The sequence below is a fragment of the Parasteatoda tepidariorum genome, chromosome 9 (genome assembly GCF_043381705.1).
Source record: "Parasteatoda tepidariorum isolate YZ-2023 chromosome 9, CAS_Ptep_4.0, whole genome shotgun sequence".
Taxonomy (NCBI): Eukaryota; Metazoa; Arthropoda; class Arachnida; order Araneae; family Theridiidae; genus Parasteatoda; species Parasteatoda tepidariorum.
This window is the reverse complement of record NC_092212.1, coordinates 38,152,354-38,174,448: the sequence shown is the minus strand read 5'-3', so window position 1 is coordinate 38,174,448 and position 22,095 is coordinate 38,152,354. Positions and strand designations below refer to the sequence as shown.

The window sequence follows — 22,095 nt, the reverse complement described above, 5'->3', positions numbered from 1 at the left end:
CTCTCTGCCAGCTGTGTGAGCGACGCCTTAAGCAACTGACCGACCGTAGCATCTGGTACAAAGTACTTTAGTCTATTTCTTGAATTCTCAACAAATTTAAGCTAAGCAGAATTCAACTATTTTGTTATTTAATACCATTAGGCCAAGTCATGAATTACTTCTTCATTGAAATACTATTAAAATACATGAACATATAAAGGCATAAATTAAGTTGAAATACAACATGGCTTCATTTTAAAATATAAAGAGGATGCTTTTCTCCTAGATATACATGATCAATATGATTTAAATGAGCAAAAGCCGATTTGCTTGGTTTATCTAGAAAAGGAGGTTCATTTTTCTCCTTCTTCTCTTACATCGAGCTTTAACTGTAATACTTCATTTTCAAAAGAAATCGGTTCCATGTGGTACTATAATAGCTGTACCTAGAACCATATTTTCGTGCAAACTTACAAAAATCTCAAAATAAACCACGTTTTCTTTATAGTTGAATTTCTTTACAGTGTAATCAGATTCAAGAAAAATACACTCGACTAATAATCTGGTTCAGTAAAATTGTAGTAAATTTGCTCAATCATACGATTCTACGTGCTTTGAAATTTCTGAAAATGATCTTAAAGCTTTGTGTTTAATTTCATATTGCTCAGTCATAAACCTAAATTTTTTAGTTAAACATGCTATATAATTTTCAAAAAGATATTAGTGCAGATAATATACAATGGTAATACCTTTGCATCCTATGTCTTCAAGATGATATCCTTTAGGACAAACGCACACAAGTTCTCCGTCTTCTTGTTCTTCACACCGTCCTCCATAACAGAGGGCAGGAACGCATTTGGTTTCTGCAACAAATTAAATTAATATCATATTTGTTATGATCAGGTGCCTGAATATCTATTATTAATAAAATTCTAAACACAATAAAAAATTCCATCAAAAAAGGAACAGGAGGCTTTATAATTTAATTGAAAATCGATTGAAAGTTGAAGAAGTTATCAAATCTGAGTGTATGAAAAACATAATTTTGAAGAAAAGAAATCACAATGCATTTTCACAAATTATTTCACCGTGTCATTTTTATTTTTACGGTAGTCCATTCAATTTATTCGGCACAATTATGCTGGTTTGTTATCAAATTATGGGATAATTGATTACTCATTTCAGGAATATTGCTAAACTGCAGAAAAAAATACAAATAAGTAGACCAGTTTTTTATTAAATAAAAAGTATTAATACATCATATATTTTATTTTCATTTTATGTATATGTTACCGGCAAAGTATGAAATCCGGCATTATAAAGAATGCCTAGGTATTCTATGCAATGCCTAAAACTGGCCGGCAAAGTATTAAATGATTTATATTTCACACATTGCCTAGGCATTCTATAGAATGCCAAATGAGAAACCGGCAAAGTATGAAATAAACGTCCTGATGAGATTATTATGTAAATGATGTGCATGTTACTGTGAATGACCGAAATCGGTGGTTGTTGACTTTCCCCGGTGAATGTTGACAATCACATAGTCGCTTTGGTGAATGTCCGAAATATTTATTACATCCGATTTTATATTAATTTATTCGTGGATATAATTACATTTATTCGATATTTTAATACTTTTCTTTTCCCTGAGGCATTGTTCTTGAGAAACTCGGGTGCAGAAAAAATAATTCTCGAAAGATCAACAACTGGCTGTAATTAACTGTAGTTTTGTGACACCGAAATTCTCACACTGATTCATCTCTAGCATAAATGCTTGGATATGCATGTAATTATGAAGAAAAGTAGTAAATGAGTAATTCATTCATACCCATTTTGTATGAAGAAAATTATGAAGAAAAAAAAGTATTAAATGAGTAATTCATTCATACCGATTTTTTATTGTAATTAATTGATTTTTTTTAATTAATTGACATATGCTATAACTATGGATACGTGTTCTTGTATAATAGAACAAAATGTCATTTGAAACACCCATTATTACCATCCTGTTTTCTTACTTACAATACCAATTATACTATAGCAAAACCGAGTTGGGCTGATGATTGATGAAGCTTGTACGTCTAAGATAAGGAGTTGGCTGCTACAGAGGCTAGCTGAGCATAGTCTTTGCCAATCATGGCTTAATTCCGGTTCAATTTATCAAGCTGAAATCTTGAGGTCTAATCGAAATGCTCTCTCACCAATCATGTCTTAGGGGTTTGGAACTCCCTCTCGCATAATGTGTCAAGTGAATTCTAATTCGGAAGAAGTCCATCTTGGATATGGAAAATGTTCCGGAGGTAAGAGGATTTACTACCAACTTCTACTGATCTATCTAAATTGTACTAATGTTGTGGGAACAGCAGTGTAACAGCTTGTAGCAGCAGTGTTATTGGATCATCATTAAAGATGAATCCCGGAGTGTCGGTAATAGCCCATTCGTGTAGCTCCAGTACGGCATCAGCAACGTACCAAAAAAGGCTCTGAGGCTTCTAGAAGCATTAAATCTAAACGTTTTTTTTTAATTTGCAAGCGTTGAATGCATAAGCTTATAGTCTATCTATGGAGAAAAAAACTCCCCTCGCCATTCGTTTGCAGCAGTAGCTGTGACTATGGTTATGAGGCTTCACTATTTGAAGTATGTTGGTGAATTTTTAAGACAGGTTTTGACTCGGGTTTTCCAGAGAAAAGAAATCAAGGGAGAGATAAACTCCTCTCTTTGAAATGCTCTATTTATTGTTTCTATAGCAACTGACTGCTTTAAATTTAGTGGCAATACTTTAAAACAGTTGAGCTGGAAACGCTCATGATATTTTGTATCTTGCTCATGATATCAAGTAATGTTTAAGTATGCGCAAACTATGCATGAGTTTCGATAAAAAAAAATTATTGATATCTTACTTTTGCAAATTTTGCCTTTCACAGAATAACCAGGAGGACATTTACAGTACTCTTCATTTTCACTAGAAATCGTACAATTTCCACCAATGCAACTATCATCTGAACACTTAGCTGAAAAGGAGAATGTTTAAAATATTCAATAATATCTTAATAGTACAAGAAAAAATAAAATAATGATGCGAAGAAATACAAATTACAGTATTGATAAACTGGAACTCAGTGACTATTAATCGATTGATAAATTGACTTACAAGATCGACTAAATCTCTAATCGACTAAACAAGATTGATATTAAATCAATTAATCAGATCTATCATGAATTAGTCGATCAATTAAGAATGATTTCAATGACCGTAGAAAACTAACTTACGATGAGATAACCAATAGACATTCGAAATGCCAGCTTCGCAGAGGCCGCACTGTTGTATACGAAAGACCATTCCAGAAAAAACAGGAATCAAACATGGATAGCCTGAACCAAACCTAACTATACGTTTCTGAAAACATCTGAAGACAACCTTTACAAAAAATATTTTTTTCTTACATTTTTTTTACAAATTTACATTTATCAGTTTAACTTTTTTCATTATTACTTTTATTATTTTTATTCCACATGTCTTGACAATGAATTTAAGGAAGGGTATGCCTAATTCTGTTAGAAGACAAATCATAACAGTAATTAGTTGTAAGGACGATTGATTATTATTAATTAGTCGTAAGCATAAAAAGTGAGTTTTCTGAGTCTGCATGACGCTAACTCTCAGTGACATTCCTTTTATTATTATTATTATTATTTTAATCACTTGTAATGGCTCTCGGTTTCTTACAGATTTTTTGCTAACACTAAAAACAAATTTTGAACATAATTTTCAATTTTTAAAAGAAAGTTTTAATCTTTAATTTTAGAAATATTAAATTAAATTATTCTTGAAGAGTAAAGGTCTAAAACAAATAACTGTTCTTTTGTTTGTTTGTTTTTAAATCAGTTTAGTTTTATTTCAGACAAGCGATTCCAATGCTGGCAATATAACCGCCTTAGTTAAGGAAAATAATTTTTAATGTTTATTAAACTCTTGAGTTAAATCTTGAGTTAACTCTTCAGCTAAATAGTTTTTTATGTTTATTAAACTCTTTGACCCAAGAAAAAAGAATGAGGATTATCAATTGAAAATATGGCAAATTTAAATTTTTATTCAAACAAATGTACTCACTTCTTCGACAAAAATCAGCTACTAATATGTGATTATCAGGGCAGATGCATTTTTCTTCTTCACCATTGAGAATACACTTTCCATACCAACATTTCTTGATTGTGCATGCAGTTTCTGAAATAAAATTATGCTGCACTCATTTTCTTCCTAACATTTTTATTCTTAAAGTATTAAAATACGGTTTAAGACACGTAAGTCAACTAGTTCCAAAAATCTGTTCTTAGGACCGCCAAAGACGAGTGAGACATGAAATGTTGCATGCACTCTCTAAGTTCGAAGTACATGTTTACAAATATTTAATGTGAGCAATATTGTTATTCCAATGCTAAACCAGCTGTGCCCATACTTTCAAAAGTATATTCCAATATCCATATCTATCTGATATCTATCTTTCGGTAGTATGGTCAATAGCATGCACAGTAGCAGTGATGCGCTCCTACAGCATTTTAAGCCTTAGGATTACATAAACTTTGTATTACAAAAACTGGCACAAGTTTGCATATCCTAATGCCATCAATACTTCAAGATCATATACCTAAGGCTGCTAACTTTCTACGCTTTTTAAGGAAATTCTTACGAGTGGTTTATGTTTTAATATATGATTATATGTTTTGTAAATTTAAAGTTATTTTCCATTATACTACTTGTGAATGATTCAAATGTTCATAAAAAGCGCCCTTTTGTTCCAGCTCTCTCGTGGTGAAACCTATTTGAGTTAATTGCCAAAACTTCTGACAACTTTAGTTTTTAATTATATACCACTTTATAAATATTTTGCAAAAAGCGTAGTTGTTGACTGCTCTCTTTCTGCTGTAAAGGATTTTGATAGAACATACTGTTGAGCATAATTTCAAATTTTCTTTTTATGTAAAATAACTTACTGCTCATTTATTTTTTAGTGATTTCCTACTGTAAAAAATTGCTTTATAGTTTCTTTTAGTGAACATGTGTTGTTTGAAGAATAGTGGTTGTTAAATATTTAACAGCAATTAGTTTTACATTTCTAGTGAATTTCATTTAAGTTGGATTTTCTACAATTTGTTATAAATTATTTATGATACACACAATTCTTACTGGACGAAGTTGCTGATTTAAATCTTTGTTACTACGCGTTTACTTGAAGTATAAGTGCACAAAAGGGAAAAGATAGTTGTTTTTCTATTTTAACCCTTTAATGGGCCATTTATTTCTAGCAAAAGTAAATTTAAATATTTTTGGAATTGAAATTGATATAAGAATAGTAATTGATATAAGAAGAAAACTCATTTAGCTTATAATAAATTAATCCAAATTTTAATGACATTTTTTTGGTGGTAAGTATATTTACCACGACCTATTAGGAACTTACTGACTCTTATTTTTCGTTATTTATAAAATATATTTTAGAAATGCTGCGAACTTCAAAAGGAATTATGTATTTTATAACTTTTATACGTTATCTTTAACAAATGGTGACCAATTTTATTCAAACGCTCTTCAAGAAAGCTGAAGTTATTAACAAATGGAAACCTAAATCAAAACTGGTAAAAAAGTTCCCCATCGATTTTAAAAATTGGTGGTAAGTATACTTACCACGGTTTTAGAAAGGGTTAAAATTATTTTATTCTTAGTAATATATCCTTTTATTTTATCATTTTAATAGTATTATTACCCATTTTATAGTATTTTATCCATTTAATATTATTTAGACTTCCAAATTACAACTGTAAATGGAGCTTACAAATATATAGTATTTTATATACCTTTTCAGTTAAAATTGTAGTATTTTTCAGAGTTTACATTCAGAGTTTTTGAGTGCCGATACTGTTTTGAAATAAAACTAAATATGAAAAATGTGGATTTTGCCTTTTTTAAAAATTTGAATGGCTATATCTGCTAAAAGCTTCAATAAATCATGAAAAGGCTTGGACTCTGAGCTTGTCCAAATAATGAACTTTCATTTTCAGTGTCAAAAACTACACATTTTTTACAGAGATTGATGCATTGTAATGAAATTGAATAACTGCAATCCCCTATGTAAATGAATGCATGTGATAGGCAGCTACATAATAAAGTGAAGCAAAATTTTAGGCTGTTGTTGCTTTCCTCCGATATATCACTTCAAGCACACTCACTTTTTACTTTTAATGCTTAATCTTCAGAATATAAAACCTTTTCGTAAACCTGCCCTGAATATTTACCCAAGACCTGTATTTGAAATAGTTTTTTCTCGTAGTCACCGACAGTGCTCCAGACAGCTGGAGAGAGGAATTCTTTAGTTAAACAGGCAGGAAGCTTTTCCATGTTTTATTCTCTTCCCGCCTAATCACGATGGACGAAGTCTAGTAACTTTTCACTATTTACTATGAGAAGGTAACTGAATAGTTTGCCTCAGATTAGATCGGTTTCCTGCAAGATAGATTAGTTTGCTTTCAATGTTTGAGTTTTGATACTTTCAGAGCTATCCTTTCAGCGCAATAATTAAGTGTTAGTCTCAAGTTGTACTTGATTCAGAATGAAACTGTAAATTTTAAGCGATTTGTCCAATCGACGCTGCTTTAGCCTCCTTCAATACAGCGTCATAAATTATGTATGAAAAAATTAGAGAATTTCAGTTTTAGAAAAATTAGAGAATTAAAGAGGATTAGAGAATTATGTAAGAAAAAACTAGAGAATTAAAGAATTTCAGTTTTTCAGATAGTCAAAGAATTGAGAACACTTAAGTAAAGGTATAATTTCTTAAAATTATAATACATTAATACTCTGAACAAACTGAGAACCTATATGGCCCAATGCTATCATTGTGAGAACCGGTGATAGAACCGGGTACTATCACCGGTAGTAACATAAAATCCACCCTTCTGATCTATGGGCACCAGCTTATCTGAGAAGTAAAAGCAGCCATTTCACAACTTTTACCACATTGCCTCGTGGAACCTCCACAGCCCCTAATGCTGGTAAACCAACTATTAAGAGAGTGCTTTACAATTGGCATTAATAAACAGACATTGCATGTAGGAAGAAGTACATAAATTACTTGTGCAAGTTCCGTTCTGCAATTCGAAACCGTCTGGACAAAAGCAATATTCCAAGTCTCCATGAATCTCACATCTTCCCCCGTAACATTCAGTTTCTATGCAAGTGCCTATAAAAAAGACATTTATTAATATAGTGCATATATGCTACTGTTGTCTGATGTCTGGTAATTCCTAGGTATTACTGAGACGCATAGGATCTAAAACAGTGGCTTGGTAAAAATCAGAAGTATGCATTGAGATGACTCCGTTTCGGTCTTTTACCAAACTCATACCAGAAGGTATCTCCTAAGTTTTACAGAGGAAGCTTTTGGTAAAAGTCCAAAATGGAATCATATTAAAGCATACTTTTTACCAAGCCTTTTGGTAAATTTATAATTTGACCGGTAAAACCAAGTATTTGCCTGACTTCGGTCTCTTACAGTAACATACATAATTAAGCTCAAAGCTTATGAAAATATTAAAAAACAAACAATTTCTTATGATAAATCATTCATTAAAGTTCAAATATTCGTGCAGCAGCACTCTATTTTTTATAAATAATTAAAATATAACATGCAATGTATGAAACATAATAATACCTTGATTTCTTTAGGTTGTTTTTGTTGCCAACTGCAAAACAGCCTCAATTAAACCTCAAAAACACCTTTGATGTTTGTAACGGCTATTTCAAAATTTTAAATGGACAGGAAAACAAAACATTTCAAGACCACGTATTCCTTACTGCATACGCGCAATTCTCAACCTGCTGTTTTCTCTTATAAGTATGCAAGTTATGAAATATTTTATCAAATAAAAAAAATTTGTACTTGAATATTCATAATTTTCAGTTTATGACCAGAAGCCATTCAAATTTATAAGCGTATTTCTCCTTTTATTCATTTCATAGTACATACTTGTACATGTTAATGAGCCAATTCTTAGGTTGCTGCTTTCGTTATAACTTTGCAATTTCTGAAATATCTTATCAATTTGAATATTCTTAGTTCAATTTATAATTCGTATATCAAAAGTTACTCAAATCGTTAAGCTTATTTTTCCGCTTAATCACTTCACTTAATGCACATTATATTATTTATATTCATAAACTAAAAAAATACTTACTTATTTCGCAGAATCTACCAGTAAAGGGCGAAACACACACACATAGAAAATCATTATCTGTTTTGGAACAATATCCATTCACACACGGATTGGGATCACAGGCGTCTTTTGCTACAGAAAAGAAATGACACACAATTTAATAAATATTGTTGTTGTTGTTTCTAATGCTAGTTGCCAAACCAGAAAGCCTGTTTGGTGAAACCAAACGTATATAGGGCATAGGTTAAGTTTCTTGATTTTCAGTGGTGCCATCTGTGGCCGAGAATAAGACTTCAGCTACACACGCACGTCACAACCGGTTTATAAGATGGACCCATTCATACATTCTTTCATTCATCCACAGATTGTAATTTTGACCTGAACCAAAAAACTTCGCAATTAAAGATTAAAACTATTAGTTGAGTAATTCAATTCAAAATACTATATTTTAAGGCAGAGTAATGGAATACCATGTATTTACATTACATGAGAATATTAAGCTTAATTTTTCGTTATCCTACTCAAATTTATTTTACTAAAAGTTATAACATGGAAATGTAATGTCTTAAAAGGTACTCTTACAAATTCAATGGAGCTTCACATAAATCTTGCTTTTAATTAGACATTTAGATTATTAATTTTCAAAAAGATTTATGAAATATATTTCTCATTCTGCATTTACTCGAAGCTCCGGGAAAAAAACTTAAGTTTTACCTTTGCATTTTCCGGTATCTATATCAAACTCATATCCATACGAACAATTACAGGTTTTTTCTCCTCTTACAAAGCTGCAGTTCGTAGCTCCTTTACCACAATCACAGGCTACAAAATAACATGTAAAATAAATTAGTATAGTTTTCTAAGTATGTCAAATTTTAAAACAAATTTGTAAAAATATTATGGTCATTTTTTTTCTATTTTCTTTCTTTTAATCGCGATTTACAATAGATGAATGATGGCACACGTGATGGATTATTTAATCATAATTTACAGGAGACCTCAGTGTTATTTTACGATTTTATTTCGATAAACAACACTGAAGAAAAAAAAATTTATTTCATTTATGCAAGTACTTGATCTTATCTAATTCCGGTATAGGTATTTCAAATCTGAAACTAGCTTAGTTCCAAATGCAACAGCTTTTTTTTAAATGGTATTTTTAGTTTTAGTCTAATTTATTTTTCGCCTCAATGTACAATTTTCTTTTATTTACTTTATAACCGGCATTTTGGGTTTACAATTACTAACGTTCAACCGCGTAGCCTTGTAATTTTCAGTCCAAAAGATAAAGGAACTCCTGTATCAAGCACTGGGAGAAATTTGCTTTCGCAGAGAAATTTGTTTTCTAATGAAAACAAACCCCATTTGTGGCACATGGAGAGGAAAACTAAGAAAACCTACCATGGTTAACCAGACGACAAGGGGACTCTGTCCCAAGATCCGTCTACTACTGAGCATATTTTGCGTCAGGACTGTGGTCGGTGCAAGCCGGGTGCGGAATTCGTATAGACCAGCCATCGCTAGGAATCGAACCCAGTACACTTCGTTGGAAGTCGAACGTTCTATCCTCTGAGCCACCAGGGCTCTATTTAAACTTTTGAAAATCACACATAAGACAAAAAAAATGTGACCTAACACATCGTGTTATAAAATGAAATGCATTATCCCCTATTTCATACCACGCCTTCATACCAGATAAGTGCGGACTCTTAGTATTCTTGCTAGTGAATATTTTAAAATCCTGATTCGGAGTATGTTATTAAATTGCATGAAACTGTAGCTTGTTGTTAGAAACACATCACAGATTCAAAATCAGCGATGAGAGAGTATCCAAAATCTGTCAAAAAATTCATGCAACAGAAAATAGGAAAAAAAACTGTTCCCCTGTGATTATTTTTTCTAGATTATAAAAGCTATGGTTACCCTCAATGTGAAATCCCGCATGCAGAAATCAAGAAACAGAATGCCTAAAATAGATCGGAAAAATATGAAATGTTTTAATTTTAACATATTGCCAAGGCATTCTATAAAATCACTAATGACAAACCATCAAATTATTTAATTTATGAAATGATTTATATAATTACAGGGTTCGCAATTGTCCTAAAAATTTCTCATAATAAAAATTTGTTCTTATTTCTCCTGATTTTTAGCTTTTAGTCCTGATATTCCTGATCTTAGTATGTGTACTCATTTTCTAAGAATCAGGGATGAGCCCCTGTAATTAACCACCACACATTAATTCATCAAACATATGAATATATAAGTAAGATAATATTTTGGGTACTTTTATGATAGAAGTTCGCTTCGCGTGCGAAACTGGCTCACTTTTTAAACAGTTTGCGCAGACTATTTATAAAATCCCTGGGAATGCTTTCTGATGTAAGAGGTGATGCCTAAGCTGGCGGTAGCATACGAATACTACTTAGAATCGTTAGCTTATTGAAATATAGATAAACGTCGAAGTAGTGTTAAATATGAAAATCTTGTGTCATTATAAAACTTACAAGTATAATGTACAAAAAAGCTGGAGAAATATATCTTTTTTTTTTATTTAACTGCAGTTGGAAATACAGCCGTTTGTTCGAGTTTCGGTCACACAAGTGTGGATTTCTGTTGTTTAGTTAAATCTTGTACTTAGTTTGAAGTGTAAAAATAAACTTTAAAAATTAAAATATTAATTATGGTTTTCAACTTATACGTAAATATATTAGAATTGAACAAAAAAGATTATACAAATCTCTCAATGCCATGTTTTTATATTTTTCTTGAAAAAATAATCCTTTTCAACTCAATTTCAAAGATTTTGTAAATTTATAAAGTGCACATTACAAATTAAATTTTACTGTTGTGCGTATCATAAAATTTTTAAATGCCTTACCTTGGCAGTAGCCTTCTTTTTCAGAGTACTTATCATAACAGTTGCACTTTTTCCTTCCATCTTCAATAACGCATAAACCATTTTTTCCACAGTCGCACTCTAAAAGTATATAACAATATACTATTACGCAACAAGAAAAAAAATTAAATACTTTAAAGCTTTTGCTTTTTACGTAAAAATCTAAAAGAGGCAACTGCTATTTAACGAAAATGATAGTTTCTGTAAATAAATTTACTTAGTACATACAATAAATTAGCACATAATACAAACATAGCTATATTATTATTTAGGTGATTTTTTTCATTTCATATCGTGAAAGAAAAATTTTTCTTTCAAAGGAAATTCACCTGGATTTTAAATTGATCATTGATATTTTTCTTTGACTTTTCACTTTGTCAACTCTTAACATAATTCATTAATTTTATTTCATCTTTAACAAACCATCACCTTTTGGAATTTGTAAGCAGCTCCGTGTGCTTTAACCTTTTGCTTACGCCTGGTACAACATATGGACCACATGTGATGGTACAGATGATACACCGTAAGCAAAGGGTTAAAAGACAATCAATCTACGCATCATGCATCTTCTACCATTTGTTGAAAAAAATCTTGTTGGAAGAGCTAGGTATTTGGGCTTTGCTTATTTATCTCGTTGGTATCAGGAATAATGTTTTAGATAATACAGATCATCAATATTGTTTTAGATATAATAGATGAGGAATAATGTTTTAGATAGAAAAGACCATGAATAATACTTTAGATAGAATAGATCATAAAGAGTGTTTAAGATATAATAAATAAAGACTACTGCTTAAAATGTTAAAAAAAAATTCTTAAAAAGAATTAGATTTAAAAACATCTAAATTTTCTACCCTTTAAATTTTTTTAAATTTTTCACTTTAGGTTGGGAAATTCATGAGCAGATAAACTGAGATATGTGTCTAATGATAGTTGAACGGACAAATGAGGAAAATATTTTACTTTTTCAGCAGTTTGAACAGACTATATACTATATTCTTTGAAGATACAAAGTTATGTAAACATAACTTTAATTACCTTTCCACAATCTCTGAATTTAAGCATTCTATTAATTTAAGACTGAAAAAGGTGACGAAAAATAAAACCTTATTTAATAAAGAGGAATATTTATAACTTTAAAGGTTCATTATATCAACCGTATCCGTCTTTATGCTTAGACGTACCTTTACACTTTCCTCTGTAATTTTTTAATATTCCAGTGCAGACACAAGGTTTGGGAGTACCATCTGTGTCAAGTTCACATTTTCCATCTCCACAATCACAAGCTGTAAAGAAATAAAGTATAGCTAATTTCATTAAGTAAAAAAAATAATAATGAGAATAATATTTTTAAAAGCCACGTTTTTGTAGTGGAGAATAATAATTAAAAAAACAAAATTTGAAAAACGAAAAAAGTGGGGCGCTTGAAATACAGTAACAGTATGTGCGCTCATGAGAATATGTGTATATTTATATCTGTAATTGTATCTGAATGTGGATGTGTATGCGGTTGTGCATGTGTATGAGTAAAAAAATGTGTATATCTATGTGTATATGTACTGTTATGTATTTCATGCGCCCCACATTTTCCGTTTTTCAAATTTTTGTTTTTAATTATTATTCTCCACTACAAAAACGTGGTTTTCAAAAATATCATTTTTATTTCGATTTTGAAACTTTTCATCTGACATGTGACACTAATTTGAAATAATCGAATCGAAAACAAAAGACAATAGCGAAAATATTAATTTTTCCTTGATTTTAATTTTATTTTACTTTGTATGTCTTTTTTCTCTTCATTTTCATGCATTGTCATCCAATTCTGAACTATGTGCCAAATTTGAAGTCGGTAGTTAGTCGGGAAATCGATTACAAAATTCCACCCGAACAGACATACACGCAGGCAAGTTGATATAAACGTGGAAATAATTCAAATGTCAGAATAAATTAAATTAGTTTCAAAAAATTAACATGCAGAAGAATCAAAACTGCTTTAAGAACAGACATAGATTCAAAAAAAATTATAATTTCTTAAATCAACCAATTCATGTTTTTATGCATAGACCTACCTTTGCACTTTCCTCTGTAATCTTTTAATATTCCAGTACAGACACAAGGTTTCGGTGTACCATCGGAATTTAGTTCACATTTTCCATCTCCGCAATCACAAGCTATATAGAAAGAGAGTATAAAAAATTTCAGTTATTAAAGGAATTGAAATTATAGAGTAAGTTAAATTAGCATAAAAAAATTAATATGCCGAAGAATCAAAACTAATTTATGAACAGAGATAGATTTGAAATATTAAAGATTCCTTAAATCAACCATTTCATGCTTTTATGCATATACCTACCTTTACACTTTCCTCTGAAATGTTTTAATATTCCAGTACAGACACAAGGTTTCGGTGCACCATCTGAATTCAGTTCACATTTTCCATCTCCACAATCACAAGCTATAAAGAAAGTAAGTATAGAAAATTTCAGCTGGTAAAATAATTCAAATATCAGAGTAAGTTAAATTAGTTTTAAGGAAATTAATACGCCGAAGAATCAAAGCTAATTTAGGAACAGAGATAGATTTTAAATATTAAAGATTCCTTATATCAACCGTTTCATGTTTTTATGCATATACCTACCTTTACACTTTCCTCTGTAATCTTTTAATATTCCAGCACAGTTGCAAGGTTTCGGTGTACCATCTGAATTTAGTTCACATTTTCCATCTCCACAATCACAAGCTATAAGGAAAGAAAGTATAAAAAATTTTAATTATTAAAGGAATTCAAATGATAGAGTAAGCTAAATTAGTATAAAAAATTAATATACCGAAGAATCAAAACTAATTAATGAACAGAGACAGATTTGAAATATTAAAGATTTCTTAAATCAACCATTTCATTTTTTATGCATATACCTACCTTTACACTTCCCTCTGTAATCTTTTAATATTCCAGTACAGTTACAAGGTTTCGGTATACCATCTGAATTTAGTTCACATTTTCCATCTCCACAATCACAAGCTATAAAGAAAGTAAGTATAGAAAATTTCATTTGGTAAAATAATTCAAATATCAGAGTAAGTTAAATTAGTTTTAAGAAATTAATATGCCGAAGAATCAAAGCTAATTTAGGAACAGAGATAGATTTTAAATATTAAAGATTCCTTATATCAACCATTTCATGTTTTTATGCATATACCTACCTTTACACTTTCCTCTGTAATTTTTTAATATTCCAGAACAGTTGCAAGGTTTCGGTGTACCATCTGAATTTAGTTCACATTTTCCATCTCCACAATCACAAGCTATAAGGAAAGAAAGTATAAAAAATTTTAATTATTAAAGGAATTCAAATGATAGAGCAAGTTAAATTAGTATAAAAAATAATATACCGAAGAATCAAAACTAATTAATGAACAGATACAGATTTGAAATATTAAAGATTCCCTAAATCAACCATTTCATTTTTTATGCATATACTTACCTTTACACTTCCCTCTGTAATCTTTTAATATTCCAGTACAGTTACAAGGTTTCGGTGTACCATCTGAATTTAGTTCACATTTTCCATCTCCACAATCACAAGCTGTAAAGAAGGAAAGTATAGCAAATTTCATTATGTAAAATAATTCAAATTTCAGAGAAAATTAAATTAGTTTCAAAAAATTTATATGCAGAAGAATCAAAAATTCTTTATGAGCAGAGATAGAATTAAAAATGCAAGGGGTTTAATCATTTCATTTTTTATGCATACACTGACCTTTACACTTTCCTCTGTAATGTTTTAATATTCCCTTACAGACACAAGGTTTTGGAGTACCATCTGAATTAAGTTCACATTTTCCATCTCCACAATCACAAGCTATGAAAAAGAAAGTATAGAAAATTTCATTGGGTAAAATTATTCAAATTAATGTTAAAATAATTAAAATAATTAAAGTTAAAATAATTTATAATGATAGAGTGAGAAGTAGTGATAAATATAGAGTTATAGTTAATATTGAGTTAATTTATAAATATAAAACCAAAGTTTAATTATTTTTATCAAAAAAAAATTATATGCAGAAGAGTCTAAAATTCTTCGGAAATTCAAATGTCGGAATAAGTTTAATTAGTTTTAAAAAATTAACATGTAGAAGAATCAAACTGCTTTATGAACTAAGTCAGGTGTGAAATTTTAAATATTCATGTTTTTATGCATATATCTACCTTTACACTTTCCTCTATAATTTTTTAATATCCCAGTGCAGACACAAGGTTTTGGCGAACCATCTGTATTAAGTTCGCATTTTCCATCTCCACAATCACAAACTATAAAGAAAGAAAGTACAGAAAATTTCATTGGGTAAAATTATTCAAATATCAGAGTCAGTTAGATTTAGTTTTAAAAAAATAATATGCCAAAGAATCAAAACTAATTTATGAACGGAGATAAATATGAAACTTTCAAGGTTCTTTAAATCAACCATTTCATATTTTTATCCATATACTTACCTTTGCACTTTCCTTTGTAATCTTTTAATATTCCAGTACAAACACAAGGTTTCGGTATACCATCTGAATTTAGTTCACATTTTCCATCTCCACAATCACAGGCTATTAAGAAATAAAGTATAACAAATTTCACAAGCTAAAATAATTTATAATAATAGAGTGAGTAGGAGTGATAAATATAGAGTTATATTGAGCTAATTTATAATTATGAAACCAATAATAGAGTAAATTAAATTATTTTTATCAAAAAAAATTACAATGCAGAAGAATCAAAAATTCTTTATGAGCAGAGATAGAATTAAAAATGTAAGGGGTTTCTAACCCAACTATTTAATTTTTTATGCATACACTGACCTTTAAACTTTCCTCTATAATTTTTTAATATTCCAGTACAGACACTAGGTTTTGGAGTACCATCTGAATTTAGTAAAAGAAGAAAGAATCAAAATGTTTTTAGCTAAAATATATTCAAACGACAGACTAAGTTAAATTAGTTTTCAGAAAATTAACATGTCTCAAGAATCTAAAATGCTTCATGAACAGAGATAGCTTTGTAAATGTAAGGTTTTTCTAAATCAACCATTTTATTTTTTGCACATATTTACCTTTACACTTTCCTCTGTAATCTTTTAATATTCCAGTGCAAACACAAGGTTTTGGAGTACCCTCTGAATTTAGTTCACATTTTCCATCACCACAATCACAGGCTATGAAAAAAGAAAGTATTAAAATGTTATTAGCTAAAATATATTCAAAAGACAGAGTAAGCTAAATTCGTTTTAAAAAAAACTAACATGTCTGAAGAATCTAAAATACTTCATGAACAGAGATAGCTTTGTAAATTAAAGATTTTTCTAAATCAACCATTTTACTTTTTGCACACATTTACCTTTACACTTTCCTCGGTAATCTTTTAATATTCCAGTACAGGCACATGGTTTTGGTGTACCATCTGAATTTAGTTCACATTTTCCATCTCCACAATCACAGGCTATGAAGAAAGAATGTATTAAAATGTTATTGGCTAAAATATATTCAAAAGACAGAGTAAGCTAAATTCGTTTTTAAAAAAACTAACGTGTCTGAAGAATCTAAAATACTTCATGAACAGAGATTTTGTAAATTTAAGATTTTTCTAAATCAACCATTTTATTTTTTGCACATATTTACCTTTACACTTTCCTCGGTAATCTTTTAATATTCCAGTGCAGACACATGGTTTTGGTGTACCATTTGAATTTAGTTCACATTTTCCATCACCACAATCACAGCCTAAAAAGAAGAAAAATACTGTCATATTTTGTCATTTAAATATTTCTGTACAAAATCTTAAATTACTTTTCTGGAAATCTCAAAACAAAATGATTAAATATTATAGTTTAAAAATCAAAAGAAAGGTTAAGTAAAAAGTGTTTAATGCATTTCAGTAATCAATGTATGTAACTCTGTCTTAAGCCGACCGGCCTGTGTAAGGGGCAGGGAACTGTCCTTGCATCAGAACGGTCCTGGGTTCGAATCCCGGGCAAGGCATGGATGTTTCTTTCTCTCTGTGTGTTATATGTCCTTTCCCCTTTGTGTGTGTGAATGTGATTCTCCCTATAAGCGTGTTTGTGGATGTGTGAATGTTGTGGCAGAAGTCAAATTCTTGGCCATAGATGGCGCCACTGAAAAACAAGAAAAATCGCACTGCCTGAACAGGCATACGACAAAAAAAAAACTCTGTTTTTTACACTTACTTTTACATATCCCGTTATATTTTTGTTGTTTTCCTTCACAGACACAAGGTTTTTGGTTCCCATATACATCTAGTTCACATAGTCCATCGCCACAGTCACATTCTAAAGAGAGAGAAAAATTGAAAATTATTTATGAAATCTGAAATTTGGGTTGTAGATTTTTCAATAAATTTTTTTGTCGAGCTACAAATCTGAATCGTCAGAAAAATTCACAATAATCTTGTAAAGTTGAATAGCAGAAGTTGCAACAGCAAAAAATTTAGTTATTGAGGAAAATGAAATTACGTGAGATTTCTTCTTGATTTTATTTTCATAACGCTGATAAACGAAAACAACTCGTATTTTTGCTTTATGTCATGTATAAATCTGGTGCTCCATAAATAAATGTTTTAATATAGATATATTTGGTTTTACATCCCGTGTTTTCCCTGCTATACGATATATATATATAAGTAAGTTCGTATTAGTCTTTCCGACAATCACCGTAAATTATAAATAAATTTATAGAAAATTGCAATTTTTTTTTCATATCAGATACAGAAATAAATTTTTATTCTAAAATACACTTCAAAGGAATACGGAATTTTATTAAAATGAAGTAATACATTTATGATTAAAAAATACTAAGTCCTTTCCGTCTTATACATTATATCTATTTGTTAAGTCTTCTGACTTTTCATAGCAGAAACAAGATTTTTGTTTTAAATCTGAATCAATTTCATATTCCCCATCCCCGCTGTCATAGACTCTATTTTGATTTGATAAGATCTTTCAGAGATAGGAAAGTGATTGATATAAATTATTATATTAATTAATTCAATAAATAATTAATAAAAAAGTATTAATTATTTATTGAAGTAGATTATTTATTTAAAAAAAATTTTTAACCCAGTTCTGATAAATAACTGAAATTTAAGAAAATAGTAAATTTATAAGTTTTATATCTGTCAAACGTTCACAATTGCATATGTACAGTGCGCAAAATAAAAAACAGATCACCCTTAATAACTTTTGATTTATTGATCAGATTTTATCGTTTTAGAACTCATTCTAAATGATTCAAGGTCTGACTTCAAATAAGCTGATTAATTAGTGTAGGCGATATTTTAAATTACGAAAGTGAACACAAAACGTGCTTTCTTTGAATGAACGTACCTTTTACTCGATGAACTCAGATTTCTACACCAATAGGGGGTGGCCGCAATTTAAGAAATATGTTCCCAATATTTTAATCAAGAGAGCACTTCAAAGTTTCGTACTTTAATGTTCATTTTGCTTTTTGCGTATTTTGCTATATCTCGAGAATTTTTAAATCGAATTTTAAAATTTTCGCACATAATTATAAAATTCCTTTGGAGAGATAATCTCATCTGAAAAATAACTTTCGGAAAATATTTATTATTTTTTATTGTTTTATTTAAAAATAGTCGAAAATATTTTGAATTGTAAAGTATACAATTCATTTTAAAGAATGTAATTTTATGTTGCAAAATTCAATTTAGAGCAAAATCGGTCGAAGAGTTCCGGAAAAATAAAATTTCAGGTATCTGTCTTATTTGTAATTTATTATTATCAGGAACTATTCGACCGATTTTGCTCAAATTTTGTATTTTGCTATGTAAAATTACATTCCTTAAATGACACATTACAATTCAAAATTTTTTCGATCATTCTTAAGTAAAATAATAAATATTTACTAAAAGTAATTTTTTGCGTGGAATTATCTTCGGATAAACGAATTTTATAATTGTGTATAAAAAACTTTAAATTCGATTAAAAAATTCTCGAGATATAGTGAAATACTCAAAAAAATAAAATTAACAGTAAGGAGTGAAAACTTTGGATGACTCTCCTGACTAAACTATTTGGACCATATTTCCCAGATTGCTGCTGCCCGCTATATTTTTACAGTCAGAAATCCGAATCCGTCGAAAAAAGGTAGGTTTATTTAGAGAGAGTAAGTATTTGAGCCTTTAAGATTGAGTAATAGAGCGTGAAAATTCAATCATTAGATCAAAAGTTATTCAGGGTGATCTGTTTTTTTTCGCACACTGTATACTATACACTTTTACATTTCCCATTAAATTTTTTTTACTACCCACAGCAGATACAAGGGCATGGTTTTCCATTTACGTCAAGCTCATATTCTCCATCCCGGCAATCACAAGTTATGAAGAAATTATTTTTAAAATAAATTGATTTGCTGAAATCTTTCGAAGATTGAAATAAATTTATTTTAAGAAAAAAAAATCCCCATCTTCACAGTTACACTCTAAGAACCAAAATCTTATGATGTTTGTAAAGCAATTGTCAGTGAAATTTTTAAAAAAATATATTTTTAGGTTAAAAAATATCTTCAATCTAAGAGCTATTTAAGAACCTTAAAGCAAAACTAAATGAATTTAGTATAATGGTCAAATTATACACTTAATTGTAACAAATTAATAATTTATAGTGTAGCTTTATTTTAAATTTGTTCATCATGGTACCAGGGAGCTTCATCGCAACTTTTATAGGCGAGACCAGAATGCCATCTCCAGGTCTATCAGTGAACATTAGAGATCTCTACTTTATTCCAATAGAAAAAAAAAGGTTTTAAGCTTTCCAGACCAGATCTTTTCCCTAACCTAATTCTATTATTAAACTTTATTAGAAAGACAAATTTCCTGGTTCACGGTTGCTAAACAACGGAGATCAGAAACAACAACAATAAGTTTGGTCTTACTTTTACACATTCTATTAAATTCTTTTAGTTTCCCAAAGCATTCACAGGGTTTGGGTTTACCATCAGCGTCAAGTTCACAAACCCCATCTCCACAGTCGCACTCTGAAAACAAAAATAACATGCGATATTATTATAAAATACTTTTCAGTGAAGTTTAAAATAATATTTTTAATATTATATTCTGCTTTTGAAGAGTTTTTTCTTGAGCTTTTGGCGAAACTAAATGAATTTAGAGTAATGATCTAATTAGTCATTCCATTGTAACGAGTGAATTATTTATTGAAAATCTATATGTATAATTTGTGTATGGGCGAATCTCAGAAATCATTAACCTATATGTCTTCAAACTTTTCTTATAAATATATAACATAATAAGCGAAAATTAATTCTAATAAAATTACAGGAATAATTATGCATTACTAACTTTAAGATACGTACAGTTTTGATCGCGAGTAGCTTGCTTTTGGTTTTCATTTCTTACTTCAATCCTACATTTGACAACTTTTCATGAGTGTCGCTTAGAGTGTTTAGCATACTTTTTATTTTTTTTTTTTTCAGTATGCATTCTGTTTAAAAGAAACTGAAAATCACTAAAAACGTAATTTAGTTGCTCAGCTGTAGTATCATATTTTCTTGAATGATATTTTTCGTGAATATTGACATTTGCAAACACTTAAAATTTATCGCCAAATTTTGGCACGTCAAACCGTAAGCATCGAAAACTGAAAAAAAAGTTATATAATCCAATTCTGCGAGTTTTATGTTAGTGATATTCCAAAAGCTTATTTAGAGTAGAACAAACTTGTATCATTATTATAGATAAATATTTTTATTTTCAGATCGAATTTATCACAAACTGTCATTCGGTGAGGTTATAGTTACGATGTCAAGACCGTAATAAGACCCAGATCTAAAAAGTAAATGTTAAAATCAATCAAAATTTTGATCACACGTTTGTCATTGCCTAATTTATTTTCTGTGTTGTGTGCATCGCATTGCGTGCATCGCATTGCGTTGCACCCGAGTAAAGTTTTCGATCTATTCTCTAGGTTGTCCAGACAGTAATCCTGTCAAACCGTAACCTCAGGATTAATTAACTGAATTTAACATAATAAAGGCATCAAAATTTTCGATGTTCACGATTATTTTCTGATATTTTATACATTTTCAAACAATTCTGGAGGTGTAAAAATAGTGTGCCTATTATTTTTTATTATTTTTTTTATTATCAAAAGTTAAAGGTTTTAGAGATCTGCACATATACTTACTTATACACTTTTTATTAAATTCTTTTAATTTTCCAAAGCATTCACAAGGTTTGGGTTTACCATTCGAGTCAAGTTGACAAACCCCATCTCCGCAGTCACAATCTGAAAAAATTAACATATGATTTTATAGCAAAATAAATAATGCTTTTCTTTTTTTGATTTATTATTTTAAATGTTACTTACTTATTTTGTCTTTTTCTAAATTTGTAAATTAATGTCATTCTTTGATTAGAAGAGAAAAAGAAAATTATTCCGAAAAATAAAATAAAATGTAAAGACAATTTTAATTTTTAAAGTTTTTTCTTGGCATTTTATTTTCTGTTTCCTTACGTGATATTTATCACTGTGTTCTATTTTGTTTCCAATTTTTTTAAGTTTTCCTCGCACTATTGTATTGATATATTTTACTTTGGCTATATTGATACAATATTGAAAAGCACTCCTTTATGTGGATAGATTCGTGCGAGCAGATGAAGAGATTATATCTTGTTTTTTCGGATTTTTATTTTTAAAAAATTTTATTATGCTATTTAATTTTAATAATTTTCTTCTTCACTTTTCATTGTTCTGGAATTTTTTCCATGTTTTCTCGATAGCTTGAACTTATTTTATGAGTTCTACTTACTTGCAGCTTAGGCACAGTAAATAAAACTTCTTAATTTTCTTCATTTTCCTCCTTTTTCTTCTTGTCTTTTTTGCATTCATTTACTGCTCTCTCTCTCTCTCTCTCTCTCTCTCTCTCTCTCTCCCTCTCTTTATTGAGACAGAGTCTCACTCTGTT

General features: G+C 29.7%; 1 protein-coding gene across 1 annotated transcript in view; it reads right to left on the bottom strand.

Moving 5' to 3' along the window:
- LOC107444589 (fibrillin-1-like) overlaps positions 1-22,095 on the bottom strand; it is a gene marked incomplete in the record, with an annotated part of 46,082 nt that overhangs the window by 5,612 nt on the left and 18,375 nt on the right. The window contains 23 exon segments of the mRNA XM_071185798.1: positions 729-842; positions 2,884-2,994; positions 4,095-4,208; positions 7,111-7,218; positions 8,213-8,323; positions 8,906-9,013; positions 11,073-11,171; positions 12,275-12,376; positions 13,160-13,261; positions 13,444-13,545; positions 13,729-13,830; positions 14,011-14,112; positions 14,295-14,396; positions 14,576-14,677; positions 14,852-14,953; positions 15,301-15,402; positions 15,586-15,687; positions 16,191-16,292; positions 16,475-16,576; positions 16,756-16,857; positions 17,322-17,423; positions 20,047-20,148; positions 21,315-21,416. Of these exon segments, the coding sequence (XP_071041899.1) occupies positions 729-842; positions 2,884-2,994; positions 4,095-4,208; positions 7,111-7,218; positions 8,213-8,323; positions 8,906-9,013; positions 11,073-11,171; positions 12,275-12,376; positions 13,160-13,261; positions 13,444-13,545; positions 13,729-13,830; positions 14,011-14,112; positions 14,295-14,396; positions 14,576-14,677; positions 14,852-14,953; positions 15,301-15,402; positions 15,586-15,687; positions 16,191-16,292; positions 16,475-16,576; positions 16,756-16,857; positions 17,322-17,423; positions 20,047-20,148; positions 21,315-21,416 (2,397 nt within the window).